The 24,347-nt window shown below is 43.0% G+C and overlaps 1 protein-coding gene across 6 annotated transcripts in view; it reads left to right on the top strand.

Annotated features, from left to right (window-relative positions):
* CYRIA (CYFIP related Rac1 interactor A) overlaps positions 1 to 10,043 on the top strand; it is a 63,564-nt gene extending 53,521 nt beyond the window's left edge. For all 6 annotated transcript variants that reach the window (XM_053381039.1, XM_053381038.1, XM_053381036.1 and 3 more), the window contains 9 exons: positions 1,265 to 1,386; positions 3,039 to 3,144; positions 4,144 to 4,280; positions 4,409 to 4,486; positions 5,400 to 5,516; positions 5,640 to 5,719; positions 7,398 to 7,524; positions 9,244 to 9,314; positions 9,948 to 10,043. In XM_053381039.1, coding sequence (XP_053237014.1) covers positions 1,265 to 1,386; positions 3,039 to 3,144; positions 4,144 to 4,280; positions 4,409 to 4,486; positions 5,400 to 5,516; positions 5,640 to 5,719; positions 7,398 to 7,524; positions 9,244 to 9,314; positions 9,948 to 10,011 — 902 coding nt within the window. In that variant the 3' untranslated portion in view covers positions 10,012 to 10,043. The remainder of the gene's footprint in view (positions 1 to 1,264; positions 1,387 to 3,038; positions 3,145 to 4,143; positions 4,281 to 4,408; positions 4,487 to 5,399; positions 5,517 to 5,639; positions 5,720 to 7,397; positions 7,525 to 9,243; positions 9,315 to 9,947) is intronic.
* Positions 10,044 to 24,347: the final 14,304 nt, after the last annotated feature.

The following is a 24,347-nucleotide window of genomic DNA, read 5'->3' as shown; positions in this document are numbered from 1 at the left end:
CTCCCATCATCCCTAGCTAACAGGACCAGTTGTCAGGAATGATGGGACTTGTAGTCCCAAAATATTTGGAGGGCTGAGTTTGCCTATGCCTGGATTAGGCCCAGAGTGAAAGGCAAACAAATAGGAAATAGTGTGTGTGGGGGGGACCTGGGCCCATGCAGGGAGAGGGAGCCCCTCTTATCCAAACCCAAGTGAACGATGCTCCGACAAACTTCTGAAGTGCGTCAGCATCAGTTATAGTGAGTGTCATTTCAAAGGCTTTGAAACACGCTGTCATTTCTTCCATCACTGGCTTGGGTAAGATAGACTGCAGCAGGTTGAAGATAACTGGACTAGACCGACTTAAAGTGATTTCAATATTATTCACTGAGAGGCTAGAACACGACCCCCTGAATCCATGAATATTTGTGGAATCGTTGGAACAGATCTGGGTCTAACATCTCCCCGAAGAAAGGCAGGGCAGCGATAAAGCGCAGAATGTGTGTGCTTTTGTTAAGTTGGACACTTGTGAACAGGGTTTTGAAGAGGACCCAAGCAAAAGTGGCTGTAACGTTTAACTGAAATGATGAGTCCATCGGCAGGTCAAAGACAGAGGGGGTTGAGTGTCTCTAGCAATGGTCCATCTTCCGCGATAACTTTTCCTAGTGATTCACATATAAGTCTAAGATAGACCAAGGGGGAAGAAACACAGAATTATGGTGTGTTTTAAAACTGGAAAAGAGGGGGAAAGAGTCATGATCATTCATGGGTTTTAATATAGCAGGTGAGGATGAAAACAGCTTTTCATTCTGCTAAGCTATTCTTCTGCACAGAGGACTAACTCTTTTGTGGATTGCTGTCCTCATTTTTTTCTTACTCAGAAATTCCAACTGGGAAGGATTGCAGCAAGATTTTTTTTTCACAGGTTTTTTAAAAAATGTATCCAACTCATCTTGTCTCAGTGGAGTCCATGATACGTTTTGACATGGAATTTGCTGAAGTCAATATAGTTGGTTTGGGGGTTTGTTGTTTTATTTTAATGTAAGTAAATTTTGCATGAGGCATTTTTGATGGGGGGTGGGGAGCAGCAGTTTTAATCCTAGTTACATTGGAGCTAAATACTAAGGCATAGATATGGAAATCAATGAAGCACCGCCTGAATTGTCTGCAACATAATAAAATATGAATCAAAGGGCTGTTGTACTGCAAACCACAGGAGTGTGTATGCTAGCTCTATTTGCAGCCAACATTTCTTAAAATAATATTTGCTTTTTATCTCACCTAGATGCTCAGCCTACAGATGGAGAGAGGGAAGTATGGAACCAAGTCAATGCTGTCTTACAGGATTCGGAGAGCATGCTTTCAGACCTGCAGTCCTACAAAGGAGCGGGACAGGAAATTAGAGATGTGCGTTAAACCATACTATGGCACCCCCACCAAAAAAAAAACTGAGGAAGGAAAAATTAAACACTAGTCTGCAATATTTATTTTCATACCCAAGCAAATACAGTCATACCTCTTGTTACGTTTGCTTCAAGATATGTTTTTTCAGGTTGTGTCCCGCAGTGACCTGGAAATACAGGAAAGTGTTACTTCCGGGTTTTGCCACTTGCACATGCACAGACGCGCAAAATGACGTCATGCACATGCGCAGACGCAGGTTGCGTTCCTTTCAGATTGCAAACAGGGCTCCTGAATGGTTCCCATTCGCAACCAGAGATATCACTGTACATACAATATTTCTCTCTTTTTTTTAAATGGTTATAATTATGTGAAATTAAAACTAAAAATGACAAGAATTTTCCTGTCTACTGAACAAATCTCTTCTGGAGACAAACGGTTATCAATGCAATCAGGCTACTGAACAAAGTCAAGAACCTCATTGAAACTTGTAGCAACACTCCTTAGGATTCCAAATTAAAAACAGATTTTCTAGATGTGCCGTGCACACATATATCTGCACACAGAACACACGATTATGTGTATCTCCGCATGCATGTGGTGTGGATTATGTTTACCCCTGCATGCGGGCGAGACAAGATTGCAAAGAGCTTTTGCGAAGGCTGTTCTTTATTAATGACCCCGAAGATGAATGATGGAGTCTGAGGACTACACGTTGGCTGAAAGCTTTCCAGTGCTAAATGGTGCGACGTCAAAGATGGACTTAAAAGCGGCTCGGCTTTTGGTCTGTGTGTCGCGTTTACAAAACCTCTTGAACAGTTTTGTTCTTAATTTATACGACGCCATCCGTGCATGAAGTGTTACGGAGTAACATGTGCAGAAAATAAACCTCTAAGTAGGTTCCTGCCCCAGCAAGCTTGCAAGCTTCTTTGGGGGCAGTAGACCCAATCGAGGTGAGGGGAAGGAAGGAGAAATGGGGCTGAATCAGATGAAATGGTTGGAATATCTTACAGGAACATAGGAAGCTGTTGGGTGATTGATCCATCTTGACTATACTAACTAGCAATGGCTCTTGAGAATTTCAGGCAGGGGACATTCCCAACCCTACCTGGTAATGTCAGGAATCAAGCATGCAACACTGATGCTCTTCCACAGAACTATGTCCCTCTAACTTAGTTGTTGACATCTGTCTGTCTCGAGAGAATAAGAGTGCACCTCTGGGATTGAAGTCAAACCCCGAAGGGACCTCCCTGGAGCACAGGGGACATGTGCTTCCCAGACTGACAAGACCCCCCTCTTGGCCTGATGTGGTCCAAAGGAAAGCAGAACAATACGTTTGGCACCATCTTGGCTGCAGGAGTTGCCGGAATGAGACGTACAAGGCACCATCCAACTGTCTTAGGGCCTCGACTCTGGATTTGTGTAGGGTTCACTCCTTAGCCTTTTCTTCTTGCAAAGATATCTTGCGAGACAGCAGATCCGAGTTTTCCTTCTGCTAGAAGGAAGTTGACAAGCCCCACCTGCCCCTAACTTTCCGCTCTTGTTATACAAACATCAATTTGAGATATTTTATATTTAAATATAGAGGCAAGCAGCAAGTCCTCTTTTTTGTACTTTGCCAGCCACCTGATGTTGATCAAGGTATCGTTGTTTTCCAGGCAATACAAAACCCCAATGATATCCAACTTCAGGAGAGAGCCTGGAACTCTGTGTGTCCTTTGGTTGTGAGGTTGAAGCGGTTCTATGAGTTTTCTCTCCGGCTAGGTGAGGATCTGCCTATTGTTTCCATAGAATTTGTTCACCTCTGATGTTTTGGGTGCAGCCTTTCCCAACATGCTGCCCCCAGCCAGGATGATGGCCAGTGGCCAAGGATTATGGGAGCTGTAGTCCCAGCAACATCTCTGGAGGGACCACAGGTCAGAAAACCTGGTTTAGTGTGTTGCTGAACAACCCTCTGCTCTGCTGTTTCGATGGTGGTATTTGGTTCCCTCCGCCCTTTGGTGTATGTCTTGCACTTAGAACGAAGCAATTGTGCATTCCCCTGCCCTTCATTTAAAGCAATGTTTCCCAAACCTTGGTCTCCAGCTGCTTTTGGACTACAATTCCCATCATCCTTAGCTAGCAGGACCAGGAGTTGGGGATCATGGGTATTGTAGTCCAAAAACAAGTTTGGGAAACTCTGACCTTAGAGGCTTATTTTTAACCTTAAAAACCCCTTTGATATTGTTTGTAATGGAGCTGTATTGCCAGACGTCCGTAAGCAAGAGACTGATACCTCTCAATCATCGTTTGGTGAAGAAAAAGCAATTAAAGATGCCCATTCCACTAACAATATCATACTTTTTTAAAAAAAAAATTATTCGTTACGTCTCCATATTGTAGAGTTGGAAGGGACCCCGAGGGACATCTAGCCTAACCCCCTTCTGTGCCCACCGTGGGGCTCAAACCCACAACCCTGAAATTCAGAGTATTGTGCTCTGCCAACTGAGCTATCCAAGCAATCCACCTCAATTAAGATGATTGGCTTTCTTCACCCAGAAGTAACTTTTATTAAGTTTTCCCATGTGTAAAAGATATTTTGCACATTTACGTAGTTTAGGGAAGGCCAAACAGTTCCGTTTGTAAAAAATATTTATCCATGAGTCTTGTGCTAGTAGAAAAATAGGTTTGCATGTTTGTTTGAAATGCTCTCTTTTTAAAGAAATGCGAGACATATATCTGCAATTTCACTTGTTTTTGCTTTCCTCCCTTCTTCGTCTTCAGAGAAAGCGCTGCAGAGTTTACTGGAATCTTTGACCTGCCCTCCCTATGCACCAACTCAGCACTTAGAGCGAGAGCAAGCCCTAGCAAAGCAGTTTGCAGAGATCTTGCATTTCACTCTCCGCTTTGACGAACTCAAGGTAAGGACGAGGGCGGGATGGCCAGCTAACACATAAAATGTTTAAGGGGCTTTTTTGGGTTAAGAGCGCCGGAAGCTTATTTTTCTTGATTTTTAAATTTTATTTTCCCCTTTTATTTTCGTACCAAGATGAGAAACCCCGCAATACAGAATGACTTCAGCTATTATAGGAGGACGTTGAATCGCAACAGAATAAACAATATGCACGTAAGTGAAACGTCGTCTTTGCTGTTGTTAATTCAGTTTTTATACCGCCCTTTATTCAAAGATCCCAGTACATAATTTACGGAGTATAGTAATAAAAAGCACTGCACAAAAGCATAATAATAAAACAATCATAATAACAGTCCCCACCCCACCCCACATTCAGCAGGCCATAGATTATTTAATGGCCAAAAACCTGGTTTCCATTTGGGGCTGCTGCTTCACTAGAAGACAATCTGGCAATGTGGGAAGCTGGTTTATACTAAATACAGTCCATCTACCTCAGTTTTTCTGCACCACCAGGTGCATGAGTGGCCCACCAGGGTTTCAACAGGAGTCTTTCTCTGTTCTGTCTGGAGATAGAAGGGATGATGATGATGTATTTTACTTTGCAATGCCATGTGTTTTCCTGTTCACTTGCTGTATCTGCAATCAAGGCAGATTTCATTTTTTTGCACAAGAACTTGGTAACAGCACATCCCTTGTTTCGGGCAACAGGTTGGGCACATGTGGTTTGCACATAAGGCGAAGCCACAGTTGGTTGAGGCAAAGTGGTGTCAACCTCTGAACCTAGCCCAGCAGACAAAGCATGGTTTGTTTGCTTTCTGGCAGCAAGCCACAGTTTGAAGCCATGGGTTTGTTGTTGACATGAAACCGTGGCTTGTTTGAACTATCATTTGGTGTCACGTCTGAACCCAACAGTCTTGCACGACCCATGGTTTGTGTGGCCCCTCCAAGCTACAGAGAGAAGAGGAGCTGGAAAACAAACCAAAGCTTTTGAGAAAGAGGAGGGCCTTGTTTGCTCATCAAGGAGACAACTCGTGGTTTGTTTACTAAGCTGGGGCTTAGCGTTATGTGCAAACGCACACAGCAACTTCTTCTTAAAAAAATCAGTGTTCCCTTGTGTTTTCATCAGCTCGGCATTGAGAGCGAAGTGAACAACGAGATGGCTAACAGAATGTCCCTGTTTTATGCAGAAGCTACACCAGTGCTGAAAACACTGAGCAATGCCACAACACAGTTTGTTGCAGAAGTGAGTGACGATCTAATATTTCTTTAAAAAACCAAAAACCAATAGCATATTACAGAGAAATATTGAATAACTGACCTAATTTTTTTGTTTGTTATTGTTGTTGGTTTGGTTTAACCTCTGCAGAACAAAACCCTACCAATCGAGAATACGACAGATTGTCTAAGTACGATGGCCAGTGTATGTAAAGTCATGCTGGAAACGCCGTAAGTTAGATATGAGCAGGGAAAATAAATGTCGCTTTGTTTGTTTGTTTGTTTGTTTGTTTTAATAGTTCAAAGAAATCCAACGAAAGCTTGTAATTGAATACTACTTTTATAACCTTTGGGGAAGCTGGAGACAGGTAGCCATTATTTCGGAGATTATGAAAAAGACCATTCCATGTACTTTTACTCCATTGTCGTTTCCGGTAAACTGGTTTTGCGCGACTTTAGTATCATGTTTGAGCAGAGACTATGGTGGAACAAAAGAAATGAGTGTATCTTTACACGCTGCTGGTAATGATGTCTGTTGCATATGTGGTAGAGCTAAACCAAAAGCAGCAGCTCCGGGTCATCATCTTCTCTCTCCCTTGTAATATCTAGGGATAGTCATAGTGCCATGATGTGTCATGGTTTATTTTTTAAAATACAAATCCATCCCGGTTTAGACAAGCTTTTGCACTGTTGGAAAAAGAAGAAGAAAGTCTTTCTTTTCCCCGCTTTCTCTGAGGGCTTTGTCCTTCTGATAAATATTTAAAGTTGGAGAGGGAAAGAAAAAAGAAAAAAAGTTATGGCAGGACCAAAAAAAAAAGGGAGGGGTCAAATATCTTTAAAACAGGTCACTTTCCACATGACTTACCCTTTTGGTCAATTGTGTATTTTTACAAGCTTTGATGTTTGAAGATTGGTCATTCTGTCAGGGAAACCTAATGAACCTTGCACTCATCACCCAGGCTGACATGGTTACACATAGACAATGCAAACATATTCAATCATCATCTTTTTCTTAATTTATTTTTAATTGCGCCTTTTGCTGCCTCCTCAGTTGGAATGTGTGGCAGAAGTAATTTTTTGGACAGTCCTTTGATCTTAGGACAGAGGGGTGGGGAGCCTGTGGCCATCTAGAGGTTGCCGGACTCTTAATTCCCATTTGCCGCTTCCAACATGGCCAGTTGTCAGGAATCACCGGACGTGGGGAGCACAAGAAAACTCAGAGAGGCACACATAGATTCCCCCACCTCCATCTTTGGAGATTCAGCCATGCTTTGAATCTCTTCTTTAAAAGGTCACCTAAGAGGTGGACTTTTTATTGCATCCTCGGGCGCCCTTTGTCATTACCTGTGGAACAACAGAGACATCATTATCAGTTGGGAAATAAAGGGAAGGCACTGATTTCTGCTACCCTGTTCCCAGTCCCAAAAAAGCTGGCCAAGTCTGGAGCCTGATGTTGGCATCCCCTGAGGCAATGGGCCTGTCTCCCTTCCAGGCACCTCTATGCTGGCAGTGGCTGTTTCTGAGAGGCACAGTGATGGACAAGGTGATGGAAGCCCACCATGCAAGCTGAGACCTCTGACTCGGCCAGTTGGACCCAGGGTCCAGCAATGGAGGAAGTCTCTGTACAGCCACGGGGTGGGGTGCAAGTATTAGAATGGAAAGGCCAGACCCCCCACCCCCTTCCAACAGCTACCCCTCATCCCTGCTGGTGGGACAACTGTGCCAGCGTACCATGGGGTCAGGGGCAGTAGACGTGTCGATTTGCCCATGGTCTGCCCTGTCAGCCGTGTTTATTGGCAGTTTTCTTTTAACTCTATTAGATTGTGTCTCGAGGTTCCTGTGCTGCTTTGAAAGTGAAGGTTTTAATTTGAATATAGGCAGAATAACAGTGTTTTCTCCCCTTCCGCAGAGAATACAGAAGTAGGTTCACCAGTGAAGAAACCCTCATGTTCTGCATGAGAGTGATGGTTGGCGTCATCATTCTCTACGACCACGTCCATCCCGTGGGAGCATTCTCCAAAGCCTCAAAGATTGATGTAAGAATAATGAATGGCAAGGTGTTGCAATCCCCTGCAAAACTTCGTGGGGTGTTCTGAAGGAAGCACTTCAATTCATGTTGTCTTCTTCGCTAGCGGTTTGAGGCATCAGTCACATGAGCCATACTTGTAGCCTTTGGAAAATGACTTTTTTTGCGCGTTTGCTTTTCAGGATGCAAATTTAACTTGCAATGGAGAGCTTGGCACGTGGTCCCGCACAAATTTCAATGTAGCCTGCGACATTGAATAAAAGCGTAATACAGTCATACCTCATGTTACGTTTGCTTCATGTTACGTTTTTTCAGGTTGTGTCCCGCGGCGACCTGGAAGTACTGGAAAGAGTTACTTCCGAGTTTTGCCGCTCGCGCATGCGCACAAGCGCTAAATTGCGCTTCGTTCATGCACAAAAGCGCCAAATTGCGCCGCGCACCTGCACAACCAGAGGTACCAATGTGGCATTGAAATCCAACACACAAACACGCAAATAATTAAAAACATCAGCCTTCTTCCACAAATGACTTCTATAGAATACATGTCTCCACCAAAGGCTCAACTATACTCCCCACCACCCACAATTTGCCCCTGATCCAGATAGGATGCTAGTGTAGGGATAGGAAGACTATAAACTTTTTTTCTGTTTCAAATTGAGGGTCTCGGGCTTATGATTTTCACTTGGGTGGTGGAAACAACCATTGAAGTAAACAGGGTTTCCCCCCCAGTGCAAATTGCAGGCCCAGGGGGCTGACCAGAATCAGGACTGCAGTTGAGAGTAGAGGATTAAAGCTCCACCCACAGCTTCCCCAAGGAAGGTCCTGATCCAGATCAGGGAGCCCACACTGACAACTTAGATAAACCGAAGAGTGACTACACTTCAAGGTATAGCTACATAGCTAACGTAATGTCCAGTTTGTCCAGGTAGTTACTGACAGCCAGCACAGATCCCTTGGTGCAGGTGTTAACTTGCAGATGTGAACATGTTACTCCAGTTTGAATCCTTGGAAGGGACCATCAGGGTCATCTAGCTCAACCCCTTACAATGCAGGAATCTTTTGCCCAGTGTGGGGCTTTCAACTCTGAAATTAAGAGTCTCGTGCTCTGCCAACGGAGCCATCCCATCAGTCTAACTGCTGCGTTCTGCATCTTCATCTTCTAAAACAAGCCCTGCAGGCAGCGCACTGCAGTAATTAAGTCTCACGATTACCAATGCATGAACAATGGCAATCAAGTTGTCCCTGTCCTGGAAACTGCTGAAATGCACTCCTTGAGAAAGACTGTGCCGTCCCATCAGGCATACTAATAGCAAATTCATTCTGTGAGCGTGAATTTTGTTGTAACCCAAACAGTGTCATTTGCACACATGAGCAAGGTATCAGCAGGCTTGGGAGAACTTGAATGTTCCTCCCCTTCCCAAATCTCAAGGATGACTGTGTGTACTTAGTGGCTTTGCACAATACAGTGGCTGGTAAATCTTGACTTCTGAAGGCACCAGGTTCAGGTTCTATGCATATTATGGGTAGGACTTTCCCATCTGTTCTTTCCCAGCAGGGGAGGTGTTGCTGTGACCTAGCACATTTTTGGGGAACAACATTCAAGGAAGGTCCACACGTTCTGACCTGTAGATTAAAAGTGGTCCGTTCAGTTCTCTTACGCTTTTTTTGGTATTTCATGCATGCATCCAAATAGTAGCCCTTATTCTTCCATGTCTTCTCTTCTTCGCAGATGAAAGGCTGCATAAAGGTTTTAAGGGAAGAGCCAGCAGACACAGTTGAAGGCCTTTTGAATGCTCTCAGGTACCCATTATGTTTGCCTATCTTCATTTGACCATCTGATTGTCCATCGTGTTTGATTTACCACACCGGAAGTGTAACAAAATAATAAAAGTTGCTGGACTGGATATCTCCTCAAAATCACTTCTCTGGCATATTCCCCATCTTACCTTAATAGCACGTGTCAATTTATCATTAATAGCTATATCCCACACCTTTTTATACCATTATTCCATTTTATATTATGTATTTTTATGCAGGTATGTTCATACATGGGTCTTCCTGTATTTGTTTATTTAATACTATTTACCTTATTCATTTAATTTGATGGATGCTGTTTCCCTCATTGTTGCTGTTAATCAATGCACTCATTTAACTTCGCTTGCCTTTATTTAATGTCGTTGGGCCTTTCATAGCTTCTGGGACCAAACTTGCTAAGACAACCACAGAGAGCATTAATTTGAATAATCTAAAGCACTTTGCGTGTTCAGAGCTGCAATCCTGAATACGACGGGACTGGGGGGGGGGGGTTGTGTGTGTGTGTGTGTGTGTTTATGTGCATAAGCATTGCTCTGTAAAGTTGCTGCTTTATCAAGGCGCATGACGGAGCCTGAAATTCACAGGATAGTCTTTTGACTCTGTCTTTGTAACTTCCAGGTTCACCACGAAACATCTGAACGACGAGTCTACTTCGAAACAAGTTCGAGCTATGCTTCAGTAGCCCCCTCCTTTTGACAAATGGACTTTTGTATTATTTAGAAAGAAAATATGTTTGTTTACATAATTTAATAGTGTGTGGTGTTAATACATCTGCCTACTTTGCATAACATAATGGCTGGTTTTATTCTCCTTGATGCAGTCTGTGGACTTGTATCGATAACCTGACCGACTGACTCCATATGGTACAGCGTCCCGTTTATATGCTAGTCTTACCACTTGGCAGTTTAAAGAGGTACCTTAATTTGAATATATAAATGACAAAAAAGGGGTCTATGTGCCTTGCTTTTTATGTGTTTATTGGTTGGCTTTTGTCTGTGGATGTATGCAGTAATTCTGTATTGTCGTCTTCGAACCGTTCCACACATGGAAACGTGCCAGTGAAGATCTCGCTGTGGAAGCTTCTAGAACAGGGCTGAGGAACCTGCGGCTCTGCGAATGCCACTGGACTCCAGCTCCCAGAATCCTCAGCCACCATGGCCAATAGCCAAGGATTCTGGGAGGCTCTTCTGCTCTCCCTTCAAACCAGATCTTCAGGGCAATTGATTGCAGGCACTGTGGAGTGGTTAACACGTTCCAACCATGGACACTTTCCTCTTGCAGAGAAAGACTCCTGACAGAGTTTTCGCTGGGTTTGCACTGAAACCTGTGCATGCACGTTTAATTTTTAATATTTTTTTAAGCTGTTTTAAAATTTACGTAGCGTTGCGTCTGCAGTGTGCCTTTGGGCAGATAGTTGGAATGTAAATTATACGGTGCCGTTTGGGTGTACTTATCTCAATTTATCGAACAAGGATGTTGGCGTGCTCCGGCCTCTTCGCTCCCACCTCCTTGGCATGCCAGAGTTGTCGACACTTTTCCTGCGTGGATTTTTAGCTTCCTGTTACATCGAAACCAGGACCAGAACAAGCTAGGATCTTAAACCGACTTCACACAAGAAGCAAGAAGGGCCAGTGCAAACATGGGAATGCTCGGGCACAAAGCTTGTGCTTCCCTCGGGTTAATAACCTGAGATGTACACTGGAATCAGGACCAATGAGAGACAGGCAATGCTGTTGTATATATATCTTTGCCTAGTTTTATATGCTCTGTATCATACCGATGGCACTGAGAGTGGCTTTGTTGTGTTTAGGGTTCCCTGCTTTTCTCTTAGGGATTTGCTCCGCTGCTCAGAGAATCATGCATGTGATGGGGGGATGCCTCTCACTTTTAACAATGCAACACACCAATGTTGCGGTTTGCATTTGTGTCCTTTCCCCCTCCCACCCCACAAATATGCACAAGTTAAGGGTTTGCTCATCTGGGATATAACCCCCAGTGGAAGAGATCGGCTAGGTGCTATTATTTTGGACACTGTTTCTTGGATTTATCTTGCATGAACGTCACATTATTTCAGGCTCACTTTGAGCTACTTGAATGAGTCCAGATCAGTAATCTCTTTGTTATCGTTTTGTACATTTTGAATGCTGCACAGCTGCCCTTACAGTTCAGTTTGAGCCATGTGGAAAGTTTCTGAAAATAAATGCAAAATAAATAATAAGCAGCTTTCTGTTTTCTCCGCTACAACATTTGGATTTGGCAGGTAAAGTCCCACTTATATTTATGGCGTAAATTTATGGCTGGCCGAGAAAGGGAACTGGATGGTTGTAGAACCACATAGGAAGCTTGCAAGGAACTGGTTCTCCATATAATTTGCAGGATGTACTGACCACATCCGGTGCTTTTTTTCTGGGGGTACGCAGGGATACGCATACCCCTAAACGTTTTGTGAATCTTTGTACTTTGGTCCATTTACTGTATTTATTTTTCCCAATTTGAACTATCTTTTCTTGAGTCAAAATGAGAGTACCCATAAACATATTTTTAGAAAAATAAGCATTGACCACATCAGCAGAGGTCTTTTTTGTCATAGCCTGAACTGCTGTGGTTAAATCCTTGGCATAAAGCTCATTGTCAACAAAAAGCTAATTTGGGGGAAAATAATGTTCACTTGAATCCCTTTCCCGGCAGAAACTGTGTCACAGAGATAACATAATACGAATTTGACACTCAAACATATTATTAAACAAACAAGGAAGGCCTCTTTCCTGCCATTGTATGTATGTGCCTAACAAACACGGGATTACCATTCACACATGCCAACACTCTGCATGATGGGGGAAACCGACTGGAAGGAAATACTCCCAGATTGCACATGTGAAAAGCCATACTCTACAAATCCCAAAGTTGTATACAGTTTAGAAAGCAGTTGCAAGTGGGGTCTAGTTGCTAATAATTCCGGATCTTTGGGGGATGTTTCATATTACCTATTTATAATGACATGAGAACCTACTTACTACAGACAAAATACAGTTTTTCTTACACTTGGAAATGAGGGCCAGCTTATGTAAGCCAAACTCATCGCACAGCATTGTCTTTCTTGGGGTTTGCACATTGTTGTGTGCTGTTTCACCACATTGAAGTGGAAGGTGCGTAGACATTAATAGAGGGGAAGAAAGCAAGGATTTCATTGTAAGCAAAGAGCCCAGTTGCTTACACAAATGCCACTGAATTCCTTTTACGGCTGTTAGCCACTGTGTGAAACCTGAGAGTTTACGTTATTTTTTCTTGGCTGTCCAGAGTTCCCCAGTGTGACACTTGCAAGAAACAAAGATTCTTCACTGTGAGCTGCATTTGTTTTATTTCCCACTGGAGTCCCAACTCAAGGAATACTGAAAACCTTTTGCCAGTTCCTCTTTTGACTGCATCTTCTGAGTGATCTGCAACAGCTGTGAGGTGGTTAGCTTATAAGATTTCAAAAATAACATCCCTTGCTTGTGTATATGGAATATGGTATTCATATATTTAGACCCTGTGCCGCTTGTGCCGCAATGAGTCTCTGTTTTCGTTCGATTGTTTTGTATTTTATTTGTCTGAATTAGACAAGGTTTGTGCATGCTGGCTAGAGTGTGTATGAGTTTAGGGAAATTTTTGGCCCGGAAGGGTTCAGAAAATGTTCTGGGATAATAAGTTACTTCCTACAAATCCAGAAACTAAATCTTCTGGAGTTGGTTTGACCACATTAAGTTATTTGGGATCTGGCCTTTTTAGGTGCTTAGGGGCAAGAATAGCTTTCTATTTTTATATCTTTGATAGGATTTAGCACTATGCAGCTTGAATCTGAAGTTTGTTTTAAATAATAATTACTGTCCGTATTTGATGCTGTAGGGTGCAGGTAATGCTTGGGTGCAGAACTCAAAAGTCTTGGCTGTTCTTCATGCCCATTGATCCAACCTCTAATGTTTTGGAACCAATCCTCTTGATTGATTTTATATGTGAGAGTAGACTAATAATAATAATAATAATAATAAAAGACAGACAGTTTGTGCATACACAAACAGACAGACAAACAGAAATTGCGGCACATTGCTCCCCTATAGGGCAAATTCCTGCCTCGTTCAAAGGCAACTGTTGCACCACTCAGTGAACTGGAAACTCAAGTCACCAAATCTCTTGCCCCTTTTCCTATATTTTAGGCAGACCATCCAACTTTCTATTTTTAAAAAGTTGAAAATGGCTCTGAGGCGGCGAAGGGTCATCACTGGTTCCAGCCAATCACATTTGTGCACAGCCAGGCTCTGCTGCAAATGTGTATCCCTGTTCTTTTCCTTTGCTCAACCCAGGACAAGATGTGGTCAGCGCACATCCTAAGCAGGTTCATTGTTCAAATTACATACAAATGTACATACATGCCCAAAGTAACATATTCCCTATCAGGGGGGAAATTGACAGTGCACAGCTCTAGACACATGCAGTAGATGTGACAGATTTCCTTAATTTTATTCATGGTTGAGGACTGATTTTAACTGTATTTGGAATTAATGTTTTAACAATGGAGTTCTGTTTATAAAAGCCAAAAGAAGAGTTATTTGCCTTCTGTGTAATAAAAAAAAAAGTTCAAAAAGCTATTGTGTGATGGTTGCAATTTTATTTCAGAGGTTTGAGCTGACTCTTATATTGCTTCTTAACGAAGAGTTATCTATTTGGAATGTTACTTTATAATATATAATTCGATGGATGGATAAAACACAAATGACGTACCGAGAAAAAAAGAACTTTCATCTAAAGCTTGTTGGTATCAAGTACCCACTTGGCTGTGCCACTGCAAGTTTATTTTCAAATTTCAGAACTTCAAGAAATGCATTATCAAGGTCTGTTGAATTGGTTCTCATACAAGATGGTAACATCAAGCTTTTTCCATGATTTGATCACATGTGAATTGCTGCTTTGGGCTGAGCGTGGGGGAAAACCCCACATTTTTAAGAGGTAAACCAATGGTCTGAAATCATCACAAAGTTATCCATATTTGTTCTGGATCAAATTCAAATACAATGACTAAAATCCAGTGGTGTTGCTTATTTATCTGTAGCTATACATGCATAGAATTTGCGATGGTGGTGTTACAAAACGTGTCCTATGATTGGCTTGTGTATAATTGACATGTTAGAGGCCATATTGGAATAGGAACCTAGTCATAAAGGTCTGTTTCAGGTGACCATTGACCCCACTTTCTTGGGGTAATGATTACATAGATTAAGCCAGTGGTTTTCAACAGTGCCGCAGCACCCTGGGGTTCCTTGAATGATGGTCAGGGGTGCTGCAGGAAACACTGGCCTCTGCCCCTCTTCCCTCCCTCCTCTGATGCCCTCTTGCGTCTCTGCCTCCCAAAGGCTTGTGTGGCTGTTTGTTGCAGCAGCCCTGGCTCCAAGCGAATGGTACCTCTGGGGCTGGTCAGGGGGTGCTGGTTGCCAGGAGCTGAGGTGGCCTCGGAATAAGCAAGTAAGCGGACAAGGGAGCCCAGCCAGCCAGCCCTTGCTGTTGGGAATGGACAGACAAGTCCCAGGCCCTTGAGGCACCTCTCTTTGGGGCATGGAAGGCAGCTCAGAGACCAGGGGCAGCAGCAGCAGCTGCTGCCCAGAGGACTCCCAAGGAAAGGAGAGGAGGTTGAGGGAACACTCCACAAGGGAGGGAGTCTGAAAAAGGGTGAGAGGCTGCCAGGTCTGCAGGCAAGGGATGACAGAACTGGGCTCCTGAGCCCCACAGGAGTGCCGCAGAAAGAATGCAGTTGGTCAAGGGAGCCGTGGACCCCCAAACCTCTGGAATAGGCCTTCACACACACTGCAAGCTCCAGATCTTTTGTGGGGTCTACCATCTTGTCACTGCCACCATTGCAGGTTCATTTGCCTTGTGCCTTCAGGCTGAGACTGCCCGCGAGGGCAAAGCGAGTGGAAGCAACTGTTGTTGTGTTTTCTTGCTCTTGGCAATACTGGCACACTCAGAGCGGGGAAGTGTGAACAGGGAGCAACACCAAGGTAGAGAATCTGTGCTGAAGTGCAAGGTTCTCGGCAGTAGGTGTGTGGGATTCCTGCACACCTAGACCCTGTTTTCATTGTGCGCAATATCAGAAGTGTCTAGGTGTGTGATCCTTACTACATAGTGCAAGGCTCTCCGCACAGGAAGATAATCTGGGAGCAGGGACTCAGATATACAGCTGCAAATAGAACGTTTTAAGTGCGTTTTTAAGGGACATCGGTAGCGTTGTAGGTTAAACCACAGAGCCTAGGACTTGCCGATCAGAAGGTAGGCGGTTCGAATCGCCGTGACGGGGTGAGCTCCTGTTGCTCGGTCCCAGCTCCTGCCAACCTATCAGTTCAAAAGCACATCTAAGTGCAAGTAGATAAATAGGTACTGCTCCGGTGGGAAGGTAAACGGTGTTTCCGTGTGCTGCTCTGGTTTGCCAGAAGTGGCTTAGACCAGGAAGCTGTACGCCGGCTCCCTCGGCCAATAAAGCAAGATGAGCGCCGCAACCCCAGAGTTGTCCGCGGCTGGACCTAATGGTCAGGGGTCCCTTTACCTTTAAGTGTGCTTTAAGTGCATTATACAAATGTGACACTAGATGGTGACGGTGAGCTAAAGGCAAATTCTATATATATATATTAAAACTTTTTTTAAAAAGCATTTTCACAGCGGTTTTTTAAAAATATAGGTGTAGATTCAGTCCTGGTTTCACATGACATGCATCGTGAAAGGATGTGGTAAGATATTGATGCAGTGGTCTCATTTCCCCATCAATTTTTATCAGCTTTCCCACCCCCTGAACATACACACCCAGTTAGGATTTTTTGCTGCTAGCTACAAATTTTGACCCAGTAAAACTATCTTAACTATCTAACTGGCATGTGTCAAGGCACGGACATTTTCAGCTGTCATGAAATTAGCACAGATCAGTGGTTTTTAATATAGGGGACGGAAGGCTGTTTACCCTGAAAATGGCTGCATTCTCACCAGCCCACATTTGCCTGCAGAAAAATTCTTACAATGTAAGCCTTCTATAGTAGCTACGATAAATATTTTGTCTGGTCTGTGTAGTTGGCTTGATGCACTTTTATCATGTAGGTTGAGAGTTTGCAGTATACACGCTTTTAAGAAAAATCTGCTGTTGACGCAGAAGAGCACGAGATCCTATTGGATCCTTGTCTCGTGCTATAGCGATTTGTACTCCATAATTTACTGTATGCATAACATGGGTTACTTTTAATCCCTTTTATCCATTTCCCATCAAACATCGGGGAGCGGTTGAGTAGTAGTCCACCTCAAAACATTTCAGCTTTGCATTTCCTAGAAGCTTAGAGCTTCTATCTAAATGGTAACTTTTTCAATTCATATATACTTCAAAGTGGAACTTTTTTGGGGGAGGGAGGGCGTATGGGCATCATGGAGGAAATCTTTCACTGTTGTTTTGCATTTCAACTGAGGCTTAATGTTTATCTGCTGGGGGCGAAGGAGGAACTGGTTGAAGAAAAAAGGAAAATGTCAAAAATGAATAATAAAATGGTGTTTAAACAGAAGCAGATTTACTGTGATATGTTTCCCCCTGATAAGCCCGATAATGTTTCCCAAATGTGTTGGTTGGATTCAGAGCCAAGATGACCGGTCAGGTTTTATGTGCTATTTTTAATTTGACTGCTTAAGAAACTTGACATCATCCTGGAGGAATTCCCTCCTGCGTAGCTGTATCTAGTTATTTGTAGGTTAAAATTCATCTCAATATAGATTCATGTGAAACATGTGTTGCCGCAGAAGCAGAGATAGGTGAGTAAAATAACCAAGGGTGGCAAAGAAACCATACTTCTGTTTGGGATAGTTTTCCCTGTGTGCGTCCCTCAGCCCCACCGCTGCCCCAACCAAGAAAGAATATGTTTTCCTTTAAGGTCATCTCTCTGTTTGATATTGTAGACTCTTAAGGTCTCTCTGTTCGGCAAACTTCCTTGCCCTTTATGCAGCAAAATCAGGCTGTGAAATGGGAATACGAGTGACCTAGGAAAGGAAAGCAACGGAACATTATTTTGTGAGTTCCAACAAAACTGTCTGGCATGCTGCTGTGATATTGCTTTGACATAATAATTTAGTGTATTATGTGCTGTGTAGAAATAAAGGGTCTTCTATTTTCAGCTCTTGCTAAAGTCTACATCAGTGCCTTTTTATTTTTAATGTAGCCATTCTAGAGCCTCCAGATGTTTTTGGACTCCATCCCCTGTCATCATCCCTGACCATTGGCCGTGCTGGCTGGGGTTGATGGGACTTTGAATCCAGCAACATCTAGAGGGCAAAAAGCTTCTGCATCCCTGTTCTGTAGCACCAGGGAGTAAGCTATTATCAAAAGTTCAAATAATGACAAAAAAGGGTGCTGTTCCAGTAAAGAAGGAGACAAGTTAGTGTCGGGTTTAGGGTGGCACAGATGGTTCCTCTGCACAGGGTGCTGAGCCAAGGGGGTGCAAAATTGAGAAGATCCTTGATTGAAGACCATTTTGGGGCACCAAATTTTGGCCTTGTACAGGGTGCCATACTATGAAAGATTACCAAAGTCCACCCTTGGACAAGGTGACAACTTACAGGAAATAAAAGAAAGTCAGGGCTATTTTATTTATTTATTAAAAAAAATATTTATGATTTTCAATTTTATACGTTTTAATAATTTTACAATCATTTTAACATTTCGAAACTCAACATCCTTCCCTCTCTTTCTGTGGTTCCTTAAATTTATTTTTTTATATTTTCTGCATATCCCAAATTAACTTAACTTAATCATTTATTGATCTACTTTAAATGTATACTGTTATAAAGCTGCAGGTTACACTAGCCCAGAGATGGAAAGAAGACAAAGTCCCTACCCTGCATATTCCAAATTAATTTAATCATTTGTTGATCTACTTTAAATGTGTACTCTTATAAAGCTGCAGGTTACACTAGATCAGAGATGGAAAGAAGACACAGTCCCTAGCAGAGAAGAATGGCAATCTAACCTGTTGGACAATGCCGAAATGGCAAAACTAACCAGAAAGTTCAGGAACCAAGAAGACCAAAACTTCAATAAAGAAGGGGGGAAATTTATAATTTACTTGAGAGACCACTGTAAGCAGAAGAGAACATTTGCAGGATTACAATAAAACTTGTAAAAAACAAAATAAAAAATTCCTTCCAGTAGCACTTTAGAGACCAACTAAATTTGTTATTGGTATGAGCTTTCATGTGCATGCACACTTCTTCAGATACCTGTAATATAGAAGATATTATGGACAAAATGGAGAGACATAAAATTTGGATGATGAAATAATATGCTGTTGAAAAGGTTTATAATGAGACCAATGAAGGGGAAGATGGGAAGTCTAGAGATTAGGAGAAATCTCTAAATTTGGATATGCGTTTTGTATTGTTATAACTCTACACTTGTAAAATCAAATTAAAAATTATTTCAGAAAAATAAAGCTGTGGGTTATTACAATAATCCTGCCAATGTTCTTATCTGTTTGCAGTTTGTTTGTAAAATATTCAAGAAACCATTTCCATTCTTTCATAAAAAGTTTGTTATCTTGATTTCTTATTTTCCCCGGTAAGTACGTCAGGACTATTTTCAAGGTTTTGCTGAAAATACAGGAGTGAATTTATCTCGAGTTCTCCCTACATAACTTTGAGCAGGTCTGGAACAGCCACATGCTTCTCCCTTGATGTCACAGCCATCTTTCATTCCTCTAGGGTCTGATGCAGCTGGGACACATTGCTGTGTCAAAAGTGTTTTGGAACCTGTTTTGGGAAAGCAGACATGGGAATCTTGACAAGATGGTCAGTCGTAGCAGTCAGGGGGCTCCCCTAGAAAGCAAGTCTGCCTGCTATAGTCAACCTCCTCTTAAAAAATACCAACTCCAGAGAGTTGCAATGGCTATGTTCTGTGGCGCCCTTTCACATAAGGTAAAGACAATAGATCTGGCCACCGGTCCTAAAGGATCTACACTGGCTCCCAGTACTTTTCCAAGCACAATTCAAAGTATTGGTGCTGACCTTTTAAAGCCCTAAATGGCCTTGGCCCAGTATACCTGAAGGAGCATCTCCACCCTCATTGTTCAGCCCGGACACTGAGGTCCTCCTCTGAGGGCCTTCTGGCGGTTCCCTCACTGCAAGAAGTGAAATTACAGGGAACCAGGCAGAGGGCCTTCTTGGTAGTGGTGCCCGCACTGTCAAGGAAATGTCAAGGTTGACTTCTAAAAGACACTTGAAGGCAGCCCTGTTCAGGGAAGTTTTTAAGGGTTAATGTTTTATTGTGTTTTTAATATTTTGTTGGGAGCCGCCCAGAGTGGCTGGGGCAACCCAGTCAGATGGGCGGCATATAAACTATTATTATTATTATTACTATTATTCTTATTATTAGAGCCCTTAGAATCGTTTTCAGTAGGCAGAACACTGTAATCCTCTGATCATCTCTCCTGAGATCCCATTGCTGTTGCTACACCTGCTTCACCCCTTGGTGCACCCTTCTTTTTTTAGCAACAACAATGGAACAAAACTGCTTGTGGTTTGTGGACGTTATTGCACCCTAGTTGTCTGCTTGGATAATGCTGCTGACAAAATTTATTTTGTCACCTGATCGGCTATTGCATTGCTTCAAAAGTCCATTCTGTGCCGTCTCATTGTTCAATTCCTAGATCACACCTTCCCTGAAGAACCTTAGCCCTATCTTAGCTCCTTTCTCCAATGTTTACACCTCTCTCTCTCTCTCTTCGTAGCCTTTCTTGGCTACTCATTAATCAGTCCCTGACCTCTTATCTCTACCTTGTCTGTTCTTTCATGTTCACGGCTTTGCATGCTGAGGCTATGTGAATGATAAATATATTGACACTGCATATTTACAGGGTTACTTTTACAGGTCTCTGTACTAAAACCAAAGACTTGGAGGACTTGGAGGCAAAGACCTGGTGCAAAATCCCTTGGGTTCCCCCCCCCTCAACTGATGCTCAGAAGCAGCACGAGCACATGCAAAGGATTTCTTGAGAGATGCTCATTGCTTGTGGCCTAAACTGCGAGTGCCTTCCTGTGGATTCTTCTTCTTCTTCTTCTTCTTCTTCTTCTTCTTCTTCTTCTTCTTCTATCACTCGCAGCCGAGTAATATTGTCTTCCACAAATACCGTCTCAATAATGTGTCTGTAGGCAACTGTGGAGGCCAATTCTGGATAGCTTACACACAGCTCCTTGTTCCCACCAATAGCAAGTTCAGGTAGTAAGCACCAACAAACATGGCAACAAAATGGAACCACTAATGAAGCAGAGTATCAGTTTTGCAAAAGTACCAAACACACACACACAAAACCAAACAAACCACCAAGGGGGAAATGGAAAGAGAATAAATTTGCTTGCTTGAGCTTTTGACAGCTTACGACAATATTTCTCAAACTTGGGTCCCTAGCTGTTGTTTAACTACAACTCACTTCATCCCTGACCACTGGTCCTGCTAGCTAGGGATGGTGGGATTTCTAGTTCAACAACAGTGGGGGACCCATGCTGGGCTTAAAGGTATCCCAGAGGAAGGCCTGCCTGGCTAGAACCCTGAACAGGAGCACTCAGGGGGTGTGAATATACTGCAACATTTTGTTGAAGGCCCCACATGTGATGTCTAATTGATAGATGTGGTACTCAGTGTCGAACCCCCTCTTTTAAGCCTTCTACAAATAACAAAACAGGACTATGCAGAATCAAAGAGCTGCATTTCACAGAAGCACATTTTCAGAACAGAATTGGTGTGCTCATATTTTGTATCTCTCAGTAGCTAGCTTTAATGTGCTTAATTACTGGCCTTTGTAGCAAATCTGCTTTCACTTAGGAGTTCAGGGATTTTATCATAAAACAAAACAACCCGGCTAACAGCTACAGGGCAAAGAAGGTGACAAATTTTATAGCAAGCTTGACAGTCCAGGAAATATTCCACCTTAATGTCTGGCTGTGCTTGAAAGGCTGCTTAATTCATAAACGCTGACACCATCTGCCGCTACTTTGATGAATGGGGAAACGGGAACAGCAGTTTCAGCAGCGGGAAATGTACCTGATTTGGACGCTTGGAGGTAAATGAAGCAAATTTGCATTCCAGACTGTTCTGACCAAATGGCACCTACGCGCTACGGATTTCACAGTCCCCGATGTCGGATACCACAAGCAATGCTTTTGGTATGGAGAAGGGGTGGACAAATTTCAGGCTTGGCGGATCTAATTGGGAGCTTTTTCTTACTAGAAACCAGGGCTTTTTTAAAGCCGGAACTCACTGGAACTCAGTTCCAGCACCTCTCAGGTAGGTGCCATTGACATTCTAAGAAAACGAGGGAGGTGTTCATGGTGAGTTCCGGCACCTCTTCTTCTAGAAAAATTACACTGCTGGAACCCAAAGATCTACCATCCAAGGCATGTTGCAAAAGACACAGGTAGAACTGGAAAAAGAGAGTGCCTCTGAGTACCCTCCAAGCCAGGAAAATTAACTATGATTGGTTCTCAATACCAGAATGCTGTTTGTGAAGTCACACACTCCACTTCTGGTTAAGCCAAGCTTTCTTCATTTCAATACCTAATTGTAATACCTAATACAGTGGTACCTCGGATTACATACGCTTCAGGTTACATACGCTTCTGGTTACAGACTCTGCTAACCCAGAAATATTACCTTGGGTTAAGAACTTTGCTTCAGGATGAGAACAGAAATTGTGCTGCGGCAGCACCCCATTAACTAAAGTGGTACCTCAGGTTAAGAACAGTTTCAGGTTAAGAACAGACCTCCAGAACGAATTAAGTACGTAACCAGAGGTACCACTGTACCTAATACCTAATTTCAATACCTAATTGTTGTTGTTGCCATCACTGAACAACTGAGGAGTCAGAGGCTGTTGCCAATCTTCTGCAAACCACCCAAAATTTGCTGGTAGATCCCAATCTACTTTCTGCTCACCCCCACCCACCCCGCCCGCCTGTGGTATATTCAGTACTTGTCCCTGGCTATTTTACAGCTCTTAAGCAAAACTGAGCTTCTTTGAGGCTAGCAGTTTCAGCTGTTTGGGATCATCTCCTCTGCCCGCTGGGGGAAAAAAATGTGTGGGCACTCACAGATGCAAATAGAATAAAGGCATTCTGTCAGCTTGCTCACTCTTAGCATAGGAATGGCCCAGAGAGCCCAAGAAAGCATGGACCAACACACACATAAAATGTAATCGTCTGGCTCCCGCCCAACGGCATCAGCTGCTAGCTGGCAAACCAGATATGCTCTTCACCTGTCCTTGCAGCTGTCGACATTTGACTGGAAAATGAGAGCAATGGTTTAAATGACTGGTACTTGTTGCTTCTGGCTTCTCTGGAGGACGTTCAGTGTGACCCATTCTCTTTGTCCAAGGCACCCAGCGAAAGCTGACATCCATGTTGGCGATATTGTAATACAGGGAGAAGAATGAAAACACTTGGTGTCTTGCCTTAGCAAAGAAGATCCGCTTCACCTGCATAGACCTGAAGTCTAGACCTAGATGTCTAGATAATAATAATAATAATTTATTATTTATACCCTGCCCATCTGGCTGGTTCCCCCCAGCCACTCTGGGTGGCTTCCAACAAAACACTAAAATACAATAACCTATTAAACATTAAAAGCTTCCCTAAACAGGGCTGCCTTTATATGTCTTCTAAAAGTTTGGTAGTGATTTTTCTCTTTGACATCTGGTGGGAGGGCATTCCACAGGGCAGGTGCCACTACCAAGAAGACCCATAAGTCCAAAAAATCACACACAGCTCTGCTTCTTCATAATGATATATGTTTGGAAACTGCAACCACCCATGGCAGCCTCCAAATTTCCCTACATGAAGCTTATCTGGATAGCAAGAGAGGACAACCCCAGGCCCTCCAGATATCTTTTGGACTTCAAACCCCATCAGCCCCAAGCTTGTATGGCCAATGGTCAGGGATGATGGGAGCTGTAGTATAGCAGTGTTTCTCCACCTTGGGTCTCCAGCTGTTGTTGGACTACAACTCCCATCATCCCTTGCTAGGGATGATGGGAGTTGTAGTCCAACAACAGCTGAATAGCAACATGAGGAGGGTCATCAGTTCCCCACTTCTAATATGAATGAAAACAGCAGCCCTGAATGTTTGAAGTGATAATTCAAATCTCAATGTTTGTGTCAACTATTTCCCTTAACCAGCCAATTCTACACTTTTAAATCCAGCACTAGCTTCCATGTTCACGGTTCCTCCCATGTTACAAGGGCTTGTTTAATAACGAGAGCACTCTTCAGGATAAAGACAATGCAGAAATGGTCAAAGAATCCAGATTGACATAACAGGCAGAAATAATGACAGGTGAAACTTTCCCCACCACAAAACTGGAGGGAAAGTGTTTGTCATCAGTTAAAAGGCGCATAGAGCCTCCTTCCTGATAAGATTCTGGCAACCCTATTTATGAAGAGCTATTGTCTGGCGTTCTCTGGTCCATGGGGTCACGAAGAGTCGGACACGACTAAACGACTAAACAACAACAACATTGCCTTATCAGAAGTAAGCTTACTATCATTTAATTTTGATGTGCTTTGATTGATGGCCACAGTATTGCTCCTGAGCGAAGCCTTGCTGGTTTAATTCTGGCGGATACAAAGGCGATTTCTCATGGCAGCTGAAATTATACTTGGGCGTGTATGTGGTACAGTTACCGAGCTTGGACTCCGGCCATGTTTTAAGTGTTAACACTCCTGCTCTAAAAAGCACTCGAGGGAATTATTTGTGAGTACCACTCATCCATTGCTGTGTCTAACACACTGAGCTGGAAAAAAACACCCACAGGTACTTCAGCTCTTGCATCACAAAAGTCATTGCACTGTTTAGAAGGCAACCCTGTTTAGGGAAGTTTTTTCACATTTGGTGCTTTTAATATTCTGTTGGGAGCTGCCCAGAGTGGCTGGGGAAACCCAGTCATATGAGTGGAATAATAATAATAGTAAATAATAATAATA

The sequence above is a fragment of the Podarcis raffonei genome, chromosome 3 (assembly GCF_027172205.1).
Source record: "Podarcis raffonei isolate rPodRaf1 chromosome 3, rPodRaf1.pri, whole genome shotgun sequence".
NCBI lineage: Eukaryota > Metazoa > Chordata > Lepidosauria > Squamata > Lacertidae > Podarcis > Podarcis raffonei.
The sequence above is the reverse complement of the archived record's forward strand: the minus strand, read 5'-3'. Positions and strand labels throughout refer to the sequence as shown.